Source organism: Capra hircus, chromosome 23 (genome assembly GCF_001704415.2).
Source record: "Capra hircus breed San Clemente chromosome 23, ASM170441v1, whole genome shotgun sequence".
Taxonomy (NCBI): Eukaryota; Metazoa; Chordata; class Mammalia; order Artiodactyla; family Bovidae; genus Capra; species Capra hircus.
Genome location: NC_030830.1, coordinates 35,294,260 through 35,308,426, shown reverse-complemented (window position 1 = coordinate 35,308,426; position 14,167 = coordinate 35,294,260). Strand labels below are relative to the sequence as shown.

At 38.3% G+C, this 14,167-nt stretch overlaps 1 protein-coding gene across 1 annotated transcript in view; it reads right to left on the bottom strand.

Moving 5' to 3' along the window:
• Nucleotides 1–14,167, bottom strand: part of LOC108633438 (kinesin-like protein KIF6) — a 177,703-nt gene that overhangs the window by 82,929 nt on the left and 80,607 nt on the right. Inside the window, exon 3 of the mRNA XM_018038660.1 lies at nucleotides 3,991–4,138. Coding sequence (XP_017894149.1) covers nucleotides 3,991–4,138 — 148 coding nt within the window. The remainder of the gene's footprint in view (nucleotides 1–3,990; nucleotides 4,139–14,167) is intronic.

Below are 14,167 nucleotides of genomic sequence, written 5' to 3'. Positions count from 1 at the left end.
AATAAGAGCACCTCTTCTTGTTTCCCCCAAGACAGAAATGCTTCCATTTCTGCAAATATTAAGAGTCCTGCTACTCATAAGCGGAGAATATATTTGTGTTCTCTGGCAAGAAGGTCGGCAGATTGTCAGAGTGGATATTCATAGATAGGATTCTCTTCTGTATGCAAGAAAACCCATTTGACAGGTGTTATTCAAAGAAACAGAAGATGGGAAAAGAATCGTGGCCTGCAAATCCAAATCTGGAATCCTGGTCCTGGCAACTCTGAGCTGCTACCAGGTCAGGCCTCTGTTCCACACCCGCTGAAGTGAGGAAGTTGGATAACGACTCTGTGTTCTTCAGGTTAAAATTAATATGATTCTCTGGCCCTTAAAGCGGCCCAAACTATCCACTTAAAGATACTACCACTTCATAAAAATGAAATAATACATGAAAATTTAAGGCAATTCTCAGCTAGCATATGACTGTAGTGAGATACTCAAACTAAAGCTGAAATTCCATGTCTGGTGTTCTGCGAAAGTGACAGCATGGACTGAATCTCTGCTAAACAACTTCTCCCAACCAAATGCTGGAAATCTTGATGCAGGTGACGCTGGCTGCTAACACTGACAAATGATCTATCTATTATGTCAGTGTCCTCATTTAGTAAAAGCATCATATCAACATAATTTAGGGGGCTATAGCTTACATTTGTGCAGGAAACAAGAGACTACAAATACACACTGCAACGCTAGACAGTCTGAGTGGCCTTTAGTCTAATCCACTGTTTCCTAAAATACCACTTAAAATACTTGTGGAAAAAAGTGTTCCATGATCAACACACATGTCCATCCCTGAAAGATTCTTGCTACTGCTACTGCTAAGTCGCTTCAGTCGTGTCCGACTCTGTGCGACCCCATAGACGGAAGCCCACCAGGCTCCGCCGTCCCTGGGATTCTCCAGGCAAGAACACTGGAGTGGGTTGCCATTTCCTTCTCCAATGCATGAAAGTGAAAAGTGAAAGTGAAGTCGCTCAGTTGTGTCCAACTCCTAGTGACCCCATGGACTGCAGCCTACCAGGCTCCTCCGTCCCTGGGATTTTCCAGGCAAGAGGACTGGAGTGGGGTGCCACTGCGGAAGAGCACGTTAAAATCCAAGGGGAATCACTCAGCAACATCCTGAGATCCTGTCTGAAGCAACACATTCCTAAAATTTATCTGAACATATCTGACATGTCCCATCGATTATGGTTTGAGATTTCAGCATACAAATATGAATTCATCTCAGCATCAGACAAAGCTGGGTTAGAGCAGTGGCTCCACCTTTATAACTGAGTGATCCTGTGCACTTAGCCTCAGTTGGTTAATCACGAAATCGGGGATAATAACCTTTAATTGCAGAACTATTGTAATGGAGAAGTAAGTTTCTGTATTTTAAACCCTAACAACAATGTTAGGCACCAATAAATGTTAATAGCACCAATAAATCATTACTGCTACTGCTATTATTATTATTTCTGTTATTATTTTTATTTCTGAAAGCCACCAAACAGAGAACTCAGTATGTGAATACAGAAGGAAAGGAAAAGAAAGGCGAAAAGAACAAACTATGTTCATCGCAGGGGAGAAGCTCTCTTCTTTCAGAAACTAGAAGAAATCATAAAAAAAAAGTCAGGAAAATGGCAAGTCCATTGCCCTAAGATGATAGGGATAATTCCTTTGGCTCCTCCAGCTTCTGGGTTTTCTGGGCTTTTCTTGGAATACACACTTAAAATTCACTGAGCTATGTGGCAGCTACCTTTCCTTATTACTCCTTTTTTTTACTGTTTAGGACTGCCAGACTGTAATGTAACACACATGTTCCCTGCAGACAGCCTTTTCTCCTGCCCCAAAACAAGTATGAGCCTCACAATACTCAAAAATAATGAGCGGTGATTTCTAAAATAAATGGAATCAATTTTCATCTTTGAAAATCTTTGCAAAATGTGCTCCTATCACCCACTCACAGGCATTTTAGCACCTGGTATGCACTAGTTCTTAGTTTATCTTGAGATAAATACTTTGCATAAGTCAAATGTTTCCTTTAAGGAGTCTGGAGAGCACCATGTGACTTCTAAAGCAATCAACTGGGGGCAGCTGAGTACCTGTCAGCATTTTTCAGCTAAGAAGTGAGGACAAACTTTACGAAGAATTTCAAAGTTGCCTCTGGCTCGTTCTGCCACATTTCAGTCGGTTTATAACAAATGCGTTGTGCCCCATCCTGTTAATCTGTTCATTTACAAGGAGTTGTCCTGGATGGGGATCCCTCCAAGTCCAGGAGGTTATTTAGAATCATTCAAAATGAAATGAGGTTTAGAGCAACATCAATGACAAACAGACATAGAAACAATGAACCCAATAAACGGTAGGTACTGGGGAGATATTGAGACTTTAAAAACTGTATTTTGGTAACCACAGATGAAATTTAAAGACAAATACATTTTCTATTAGGAAAGAATTTATTTTGTTTAACTTAATTAGGGGATTAGCTCCGTTCGTTCTAAGTTTCAAAGGATTCTTTGAAATTGGTCAGAAGTCAATTGGCCAGAAGATATTCATGGCTGTAGTAACAGCTATCATGTTTTGAGCATTGCCCATGTGCCAGGAATTGGACAGTGTCTTTAAATACAGCATATTCAACTCTGAAAGCTACTCCACAAGCCTGAGACATGGAGCAACTGCCCAAATCCACACCCTGTTAAGCGGTGCACTTAGAACCAGGCGGGCCTACACCACCTTCAGTGAGTTCCCCAAGACAGCACACTGCTACATGAAGCGACAAAAGCTACTAGAAATGATATTGCCAGTTTGTGAGATCTGGAAACCAAACAAAACAGCTAATGTCAGGAATAAATGAGTAAATGAAAAGGAAGAATTTGGATTCAACATATATATTATACTCAATCCTTTCCTTCCCAAATTTTCCGGAATGCAGAGCTGGCACGTTTGCGCTAGGGAGAGATGAGCTGAACTAATGGGTAATTGCTACTTTATGGGTGGAAATTAGAATTCTGCATATCTCAGCAATTCTCATCTTTGCAACTCCAAATGCAAGCTGTATACAGTAGAGAAGTTTTGGAAACACTGTTACACTGACCCAGTTAGGCCATTTGTTACACAGAACTGATACAACCAAAGAAGGGCTGGAACTAGCAGAGATGCCAGAGCTTGCCTCCTACAATGTAGTCCCTCTTTTCAGAGGAGAACTGAAACCCAGAGAATTTAAGAGACTCACTGTGTAGGATTTGTTTAAAAACAACCAGCAAAATAAAGCCAGCCTCATGGTCAGTTTTCTCAGTTTTAAAATGGGGATAGAGATATCTACACTGTCAGTTGTGTTAAATCTTGATAAAGAAACAGATATTTGGGGAACATAGTTTTTTTGAGGCAGCAACCAGCTGTGTCCCCTTTTGCCTAGCAGAAGTAATAAAGCTATCCTTTGCTACTTCAAAAAAAAAAAAAAAAGAAAAAAGAAACAGGCATTTGCAACTATACAATAAATGATGCATATACTATAGAAAGGAAACTCTTCTTCATAACAATATTAATTGCAATAGGATGTTTACTGTGGTAAATTCCTCTGGGCTGCCAATAAAAGTGTGAAGGAGGTGAAGCCGCACTATCCTATTCACTGCTTTAGTAGCTAAAATAAGAGATATTTTTCAATTTCTTAATGAGAAATAGAAGACCTTAGTTGGAAAAATATTTTGTCCGTTCTTTTAACCTCCATGGGTGTATCAGAAGGAACTCCCTTCGAGTCTTTGCTGAAGCAGAATCACTTAAAATGAGGCACCTTCTGGATTTCTACCTTTTCAGCAAAACCCCAAACTTTCTTTAAATGTAAATTATGGCCAGAGTTACTACACAATATTTCCTCATGTATATACAATACAATAAAAGGTCACAATAAGTTTTCCACCCACAGTAAATTTCTGTGGAATGTATCAAGCATAAAAGGGACTGAAAGCTTCATACCTTTTGTACTTGCTCAAAAATGTATGACAGTGTCCTTGGGATGATGCCTCTGTCGCTGTAGCGCTCCGCCCCACCCGTAATGGTGAACGTCTTACCACTGCCTGTTTGTCCATATGCAAAGATGGTGCCATTGTAACCTGCCAGGACGCTGCGTAAAGAAATGACACACTTTTAACATCAAAACGGCTAGCTGTGTTTGTATTATGCGTGCACGCATGCTAAGTCGCTTCATTGTGTCTGACTCCGCCGGACACTGTGGACTGTAGCCTCCCAGGCTCCCCTGTCCATGGGACTCTCCAGGCAGGAATACTGGAGTGGGTTGCCATGCCACCCTCCAGGATCATTTGCATTATACGGCTATTTTAATAGCAATTTGATTCAACGCTACTGAAAACACATCGATAGAAATATCTATAGAAATATTTATGGATGTGACTAGCTAGCTAGGAATTATTTTTTATTTAGGAGTCTTAGCACATCAATCCTTTTCTCTAAGAAAGAACTAGTAACTCAAATGGGATCCAGTCATCTTAAATATTTTCTTCTGTTGCTTGAATAAAATTTTTACTTTAGAATATAATTGACCCTTGGATAACAAGAGTTTGAACTATGCGGGTCCACATATAATCAGATTTTTTTCACTAAATATTTCACGACAATACTACATGATCCTCAGTTGGTTGAATCCACCGATGCAAAACCAGGAATACAGGGGGCTAACTGTAAAGCTATACTTGGATTTTCAACTGCGGGGAGGGTTGGTGCCCCAAACCCCTCATTTTTCAAGGGCCAGATGTAGTTGACCCTTTTATATTTACAGAAAAGTTGCAAAGACAGTATACGGAGTTCACACATACCCCACACCCGGTTTCCTCTGTTACTCAGATCTTAGACTAATATTGCACATTTGCCACAATTAATCAATCAATACTGAAATATATTATTACAAACTCTACACAAACCTCCTTAGTTTTTAACATAATTTCTCTTTTGCCCCAGCTTCACTGAGATAAATTCAGCAATAACATATATAAAATTAAGGTGTACAATGTGATGAATCGATACAATATATATTGTGAAATAATTACCACAATAAGTTACCTTAATAAATCCATCAACATATTCATCACCTCAAATAATTATCTTTTTTGTGGTGATAACATCTAAGATTTGCTCTCTTCACAACTTATACATATATAATACAGTATTGCTCATTATTGTCACTGTGCTGTATATTAGATGCCCAGAACTTACTCATCCTATATTTAGAAGCTTCTATCCTTTGGCCAACATCTCCCCATTTTCTCTACTCCACAGCCCCAGGTAACCACCATTCTACTCTTTATTTCTATGAGTCTGTTTTTATAGATTCCACACATAAGTGAGAACATACAGTATTTGTCTTTAACTTATTTCACTTACCATAATGTTCTCAAGGTCTATCTATGTTGTCACAAAAAGAATTTTCTTCTTTTTTATAACTGAATAGCATTCCATTGTGAATATATACCACATCTATATCTATTCATCTATAGATGGACACAAGTTTTCCCATGCCTTGCCAATTGCCTTGGGAGTGTAGCTATTTCTTCGAGACAGTGATTTCATTTACTTTGGATATATCATTGACCTTTGAACAACGTGGGTTAGAACTTTGACATGGACTTTTTTCAGTAAATACAAAAAGCCTTCTGCATTTGTGGGTTTTTCACCTGCAGATTCAACCAACTGTAGACTCGAGTTTCCACCCAAGGTTCGTTGAATCCACAGATTCGAAACCCATGGATACAGAGAATCAAATATGGGACTTGAGCGTTCATGGATTTTGGTAAATGCAAGGGGTCCTGCATTAATACTCCACAGATACACTGACAGACGTATCCTGACAGACAGATGTCCGTGTACAGATCTGTATACTGACAGATGTCCGTGTACCCAGAAGCAGGGCTGCGGAATCATTTGGTAGCTCCATCTTTAATTGTTTAAGGAAACTCCACGCTGTTTTTAATGGTGGCTGCAAAACAGCTTACATTTCACTGACAGTGTATAAAAGTCCCCTTCTCTTCTCTTGAAATCAGGAAATACGCCTCCAGCTTTGTTCTTCTTTCTCAGGACTGCCTTGGCTATTCAAATTCTTCTGTAGTCCTTAAAAATTTTTGGTGTTTTTACCTGCTTTCATGAAAAGTGCCATTGGAATTTTAATAAGGATTGCATTGGATCTATAGATGGCTGTAGGCGGCTTGTTCATTTTAATAGTATTAATTCTTCTGATCCATGAACATGGTACATTTTCCCATTTATTTGTGTCTTGTTTAATTTTCTCTTTGATGTCTTGTAATTTTCAGTGTACAGATCTTTCACTTTCTTGGTTAAATTTATTCCTAAGTATTTTATTGGTTTTGATACTACTGTAAATGAAATTGCCTCTTTTACGTTTTTTTCAGATATTTTGTTGTTGGTGTATAGAAACACAACTGATACCTGTATAGCGATTTTGTATCCTGCAACTTTAGTGAATTTGTTGCTTAGTTCCAACAGTTTTTTGGTGGACTCTTTAGGATTTTTCTCTACGTAAGATCACATCATCTACAAACAGGAATTTTTACTTCTTTCTCTCAAATTTGGATGCCTTTTATTTCTTTTCCTTGCCTAATTGCTCTGAAGAGGACTTCCAGTTATTATGTTGAATGGAAGTGGTAAAAGTGGGTACCTCTGTCATATTCCTGATTTTAGTGAGAAAGATTTAAAGCTGTCACCATTGAGCATGATGTTAGCCATGATTTTGTTATATATGGCATTTGTTATGTTGAGGTACATTCTTTTTATACTCAATTTGGTTGAGCACTTTATCATGAAAGAATGCTGAATTTTGTCAAATGCTTTTCCTGCACCTATTGGGATGATCATATGATTTTTATCTTCGGTGAATGTGGTGTATCACGTTTATTGATTTGCACATGTTAAATCATCTTTGCATTCCAGGGATAATCCTACCTGAACATGGTGTGTGATCCTTTTAATGTGCTGTTAAATTCAGTTTGCCAGTTTGTTGTTGAGATTTTTTGCATCTATATTCATCAGGGATATTAGTCTATAGTTTCCTTGTGGTGTCCTTAATCTGGCTTTGGTATCAATGTAATGCTGAATGTAGAAATGTTCCTTCCTCTCCAATATTTTTAGAAGAGTTTGAGAAGGATTGGCACTAATTTTTAAGTATTTGGTAGAATTCACTAGTGAAACAATCTGGACTCAAGATTTTCTTTGTTGAAAGATTTTTGATTACTAATTCAATTTCCTTATTGTTATTGATCTGTTGGAAGTTTCCATTTCTCCATGACTCAGTCTCACTTCATTGTATATTTCTAAAAACTTTTTTGAGGTTATCCAGCTTGCTGGGATATAAATGCCCATAGTAGTCTCTTATGATCTTTTGCATTTCTTTGGTGTTAGCTCTTAGGTTCCCATTTTCATCTCTGATTTATTAGGGAATTCTATCATTACTCTTAGGTGGCTAGCTAAAAGTTTGTCAGTTTAGTTTAAGGAAAAAAAAAAAAAACTTGCTTTCTGGCTATTTGGTAGTTCCTTTGTCCCTTTCTTTCTCTTCTCCTATCTTTCCTTGGGAATTGATGCTTTGATTCTTTCCTCTTTATCTTTTGAGTATCTCCTGCAGGTTTTTGCTTTGTGGTTACGATGAGACTTACATAAAATATCTTAACAATATAACAGATTATTTTAAGCTGATAACTTAACTTTGATCACGTATAAAAATTCTACCCATTTTATTCCTTGTCCCATATTTTATGTTTTTGATATCACAGTTTGCCTCTTTTTATATTGTATATTTATTAACAAAATATTGTAGCTATAGTTAGTTTTTAATACTTTTGTCCTTTCAACTCTATACTAGAGTTAAGCAATTAGCACATCACCATGTCATTGTTGTTTAATTGCTAAGTCATGTCTGACTCTTTTGTGACCCCATGGACTATAGCCCACCAGGCTCCTCTGTCCATGGAATTTCCCAGGCAAGAATACTGGAGTGAGTTGCCAATTCCTTCTCCAGGGGATCTTCCTGACCCAGGGATCAAACTTGCATCTCCTGCATTGATAGGCAGATTCTTTACCACTTGAGCTACCAAGGAAGCCTGGTAACACATCACCGTATTACAGTATTAAAGTGTTCTGAATTTGACTATATACTTACCTTTACCATTATGTTTATATTTTCATATGTTTTCATGTTACTAATTTTATTTATTATTATTTTTTAATTTTATTTTTACTTTATTGTACTTTACAGTACTGTACTGGTTTTGCCATACATTGACATGAATCCACCACGGGTGTATACGAGCTCCCAATACTGAATCCCCCTCCCACCTCCCACCCCATATCATCTCTCTGGATCATCCCCATGCACCAGCCCCAAGCATCCTGCATCCTGTATCGAACATAGACTGGCACTTCATTTCTTACATGATGGTATACATGTTTCAATGCCATTCTAATTTTAGTGTCTTTTCAATTCAGCTTGAAGAGCCCCTTTCGGCATTTCTTGTAAGGCAAGTCTAGTGATGAATTCTATCAACTTTTATTTCTCCCTCATTTCTGAAAGACATGACATACTTTACTTTGCCAGTAAAGTATTCTTGGTTGGCAGTTGTTCCCCCCCCTCCCCCCACACACTTTTATATGTCATCCCACTCTCTTGGGCTGAAAAGTTTATGCTAAGAAATCTGCTGATAGCCATATGGGGTTTCCCTTATTGTGAGCAGGTTTTTGTTGTTGTTGTTGTTGCTGTTGTTTTGGTGCTTTTAAAATTTTCTCTTGGTTTTTGATTTTAGACAGTTTTATTCTTATATGTCTTGGTCTGAAATTTTAGGGTGACATATTAGTTTCATGAACAGGGAAATCCAAGTTTCTCCCCAGATGTGACAATTCTTACTCATTATTTCTTTAAATAAGCTTTCAGTCCCTTTATCCCTCTCTTCTGAGACTTTAACAATGAGTAGCTTGTTTCTTTTACGGTATCTCACACTTCATGTAGGTTTTCTTCACTCTTTTTCATTCTCTTTTCTTTTTGCTTCTGCTTGGAGGAGTCAGCTATGAAGCTTTCCAATGAATCTTCAATTAAGTTATTGTATTCCTTGACCCTAGGACTTTAGTTTGCTTGTTTTTTAATGACTTCTATTTCTTTGTTGAATTTTTCATTTTGCTTATGTATTGTTTTCCTAATTTCATTTAGTTGTCTACATTTGTTTTCTTGTGGTTACCTAAATTTAAGAGGATTATTGTAAATACTTTGTCAGAAAGCACACAGATCTCTATTTCTTTAGGGCTAGTCTTTGGAGCTTTATTAATTTCCTTTGATGATGTCATGCCTGCATGGGTGAACTTGAATGCTGGGTCCACAGGGGCTGACCTGGCACTGGGAATCACTGAAGTGGGTCTGGCATCTGGGGCCTAGGGTTTAGCCAAGAGTAGGTTGAACTGGGAGCCTGGTTTCACAGGAGCTGGTCTGGAGGCTGGGTTCACAGGAGCCAGCCTGGTGGTAAGGCCATTCTAGAGCCTTGGGCCATTGGAGCTGAATTATTACAGAATATTTCTACTCAACAGAATCTGTCACCAATTATAAAGCAATATCCCATTAGCAATGTCATTTGGAAATATATTTCTTGGTCACAAATGCATTAGGTAAATGAAGTCTATGACTTTAAGTATCAAACATTAAACATTTTATTGATTTTTGATAGAAACCCTTCTAAAATATCAGAGGTTTCTAATATTGAAAAGTAATGGACACAGAGAATAAATTAGCGTTTTCATTCTGATTTAGCTATGCAAAGCTTGTTCACAACCTACGGAAAGTGAGCACGGTAGTGTGTGCACTGGCACCTGATGACTGTTATGCCTACTTTTTTAAGCTTAAACATTCTCTTTCTATCAGTTGTCTTACTATTACATCATCTTCTATGTGCTTACTCCCCCTTCCCCGCAACTGCAGTAGAATAGAAAACCAAATGGCAAAGCTTCAAAGAATGCTATATAAAAAGTTTTAAATGTAGGCGCCACCTATATACGCTCAATGGCTATTTCTATATTACACTGCTACAATAAAAGCTAAATAAAGAAATATAAATGGGCAAATTTTGTCTCCAGTTCTTTTCAGTTGAGCCTCCTCATCCAAACTCAATCTGCCCCCCTCTTCATCGGGCACTGGGAAGTTTCATATGTTTCTAATCTCATCTGGCCTAAGAGAAAAATACTAATTCAAAATAAATATAGTGCGGTAAGGACCTTTCAAAATTATGTCTCCACAAGAACAACAAGGACAGTGGCAGATATAGTAAAAGTCAACTTTTTTAGAACCCTAGAAGATACCCAAAGGTTCACAACAGTCCAAGGAGTGCTTACTCAAGAAAAATGACTGAATATCAGTAAGAACAGTGAGCTTTATGGTGTTTTAACCTAACCATTGCCACTCCCTTCTCCCCAATTCCATGGTAGCCTTGAAAAGACAAAAGCCTTGCAACCAGAGCAAGTGTGACGGTGCAAACGAGCAAGAGGAGACTAGCAACAAGTGGGGGACAGTACAGGCTTGAAGCCCAAAGAAGTGCATTTCTCTGACCTGTCGGGAAACGTCCCAGAAAAGCCCCACTCACAGCATGTGTCATTGTTTGACCTGACTCAGAGCTCACTCAGTGCAAACAGCCCTCTCCCCATGGTGTTTATTGAAAAAAAAAAAAATCAGTGTTAAGTGTTTAATATTACAGTTGCCCTAGGTTGCAATGTTAGTGAGGCAAACAAGAGGGTGAAAAAGGCTTACAATAAAAATCTGTGGAATGGTATGTTTATGAGAGCTTTGAAAAGTGATGATATATTCCTGAGTCTCCAGAAGGCCGCATACTTGCGCCGGGCTATGTGCGTGCCCAGGAAAGACCCAAGAAGGTGATATTTCACTTCTGGCTGTCCATGAGGCTCCGCACAAGCATGAAGTAAAGGCCAAGGCAGTTATAAACTTCTGGAGCATTGAGGGGGTGTCCCAACACATACACAGACTCCTTTATCAAAGGTTTGGAGATGGACTGGTTTAAGGCATTTAAGGACAGCTCTGTCCAGTTATTAACTGATGATTAAGCAACTGAGCAGTGATTTCAGAGGCTGCAAGCAACAAAGAATATAGACTTTACAGAGTTAGTCTAGAAAATTCACTAAACAAACCAGCAGCAGCAATAACAATAACAAACTCTAGGGAGGGTGGCAATCTGATTCTCAGAGCTGTTATATTACATTACATATAACATCCAGTTTTCCAACCCCTAAAATTTTGAGGGCTTCCCTGGTGGCTCACTGGTGAAGAATCCACCTGCCCATGCAGAAGACACAGGTTCATTCCTTGATTTGGGAAGCTTTCACATGCCACAGAGCAACTTGAGCCCATGCACAATAACTATTGAGCCTATGCTCTCGAGTCCAGGAGCTGCAACTGCTGAGCTCGCCTGCCACAACTACTGAAACCGGTGTGCCCTAGAGCCTGCACTCTGCAGTGAGAGGAGCCGCTGCAAAGGGAAGCCTGCACATCACAACTAGATAATGGCCCCCGGCCGCCACAACCGAAGCAAAGACTGCACAGCGATGAAGAGCCAGCGTAGCCAAAAGTAAATAAATACATTTGAAATACACAAAGAAACCGGAAAGTATTTCCCATACACAAGAAATGAAAGGTTTAACAGAAACAGTCCTGGAGGAAGCCCAGACAATGACTCATTATCTAGATGTATAATTTACTTATTCCACATATGTTCAAAAAACAAAAGTAAAGCATGTTTAGAGAACTAGAGAAAGTATGAGAATATCATACATAAAAAAGAATATTAACAAAAAAATTTTTTTTAAAAAAACAAGTAGAAATTCTGGAGTTGAAAGTTAAGATTGGAGGCAGGAAGAGACGGGGATGACAGAGGATGAGATGGTTGGATGGCATCACTGACTTGATGGACATCAAGCTCTGGGAGTTGGTGATGGACAGGGAAGCCTGCTGTGCTGCAGTCCACGGGGTCAACGAGTTGGAGAGGACTGAGAGACTGAACAGAATGTAAGAGACACAGAAGACTCAGGTTGGATCCCTGGATCGGGAAGATTCCCCTGGAGCAGGGAAGCACAATTCAGTTCAGTATTCTTGCTGGGAAAATTCCATGGGCAGAGGAACCTGGTAACTACAGTCCACGGGGCCACAGTCAGACGCGCCTGAAGCGACTGAGCTCACACATGGATTATTACAAGATACTGAATATAGCTCATTGCTATACAGTAGGACCTTGTTGTTTATCTGTTGTACATGTAGTAGTTTATATCTGCTAATCCCAAACTCCTTATTTATCCCTCCCTCTCTTTCCTCTTCATGACCATAAATTTGTTTTCTATGTCTGTGAATCTGTTTCTATTTTGTAAATAAGTCCATTATTGTCATATTTTTAGATTCTGCATACAAGTGATATCATATGATTTGTCTTTCTCTGTCTGACTTATGTCATTTAGGATGGATAATCCATAGGTTTTTTATGGCTGAGTAGTATTCCAATGTATATATGTGGAATCTTTATTCCATCTTCTTTATTCATTCATCTCTTGATAAAAATTTGTTTGCTTCTGTGTCTTGGCTATTAAATAGTGCTGTAAAGAACACTGGAACACATGTATCTTTACAAATTAAGAGTTTTCTCCAGATATATGCCCAGGAGTGAGACTGCTGGATCACATAGGAACTCTATTTTTAGTTTTTTAAGGAACTTCCATACTGTTTTCCATAATGGCTGCACCAATTTACAGTCCCATCAGTAGTAATTATTTAAAAGACAGGAAGAGAAAATAGTAATTAATAAAAGTAATGAAAAGGAAATGATGAATTTCAGCAATGAATGTTGGGATATACATTTTTGGTAAGAAATATTTCTGTACTTCCTAAAACAAACAATGCAGGCTATTGCCTAATTTATCCTAGCTAGAGACATTTCTGATTTATGTGAGTAAATCAATGCCTTATAAACCAAAGTTTGATGATCAGATGAAAGTTGCATTGTAGAAATTCTCTCCCTCCTTTTGAAAAACACATTATCCCTAGAAATTTAAATTGCAAAGCTATTTTCTCATTTCTTATCTTTCAATATTTGCATGAATAAAACAAAAATAAAGCTTCTCCCCTCTTGCAGATTATAAACTGCGGTGTTACTCCACACACATCACATTTACATCCTAGAAAAAAATACAAACCATTTTAGGTTTCGTTTTTCACTTTTATTACTCTTTATTTGTTTAACCCCAAGTGGAAGAAAGCTGCCTAGATGTATCTGAAGTGAGACTTCTTTTTGTTTAACTAGATGAGAAGGCTTTAAAAATCTCCTTACACAACACCTAAATCAAAGTAACCGTCAACATATTGCTACTGTGCTGCTCATTTAGTTCACTGAACCAAACAAACCATACTATAGCCCTTAAATCTGAAGAGATAAGCAGAGCTGAAAGCAACAACAAAGCAGTGAGATTATGGGTTTCATGACTGGCATCATTAGAGGTTTTCTAACTACTTTTTGTCCAACAGAAGAACCCTGTCTAAGGTATTTCTGAAAAATAGGTATCTGAACTATGTTTCAACAGCTGTCTGATTGAGGAGCAGGATAGACTCATATCTGGGTGGGGTTGCCTTCATTTTTCAGCAGAGAGGGACAAGTAAGAGGGTACCTTAAAAGATTCAGGCCGTTTAGCCTGGGAAAAAATTAATAATGCCAGGAAAATACATATTTATCATTTTTAAAAATTTCATCAGATCAAATCAAATCTGCTCACCAGAAAACACAAATAAACCAATTAGTACTAAGAGCAGAATTTTTAAGCAAATAGAAATTATACTATATGTTTCATTAGACTACTAAGAGTATTAGTCAAGATAATTCTGAACCAGAATTATCAAAATTAAAGCCTCTACTGTAAATACTTCCTTGGTGGCCCAGACAGTAAAGAATCTGCCTGCTATGCAGGAGAGCCAGGTTCAGTTCCTGGGTCAGAAAGATTCCCCTGGAGGAGGAAATGGCAACCCACTCCCATATTCTTGCCTGGGAAATCCCATAGACAGAGGAGCCTGGCAGGCTACAGTCCAGGGGTCTCAAAGTGTTGGACACAA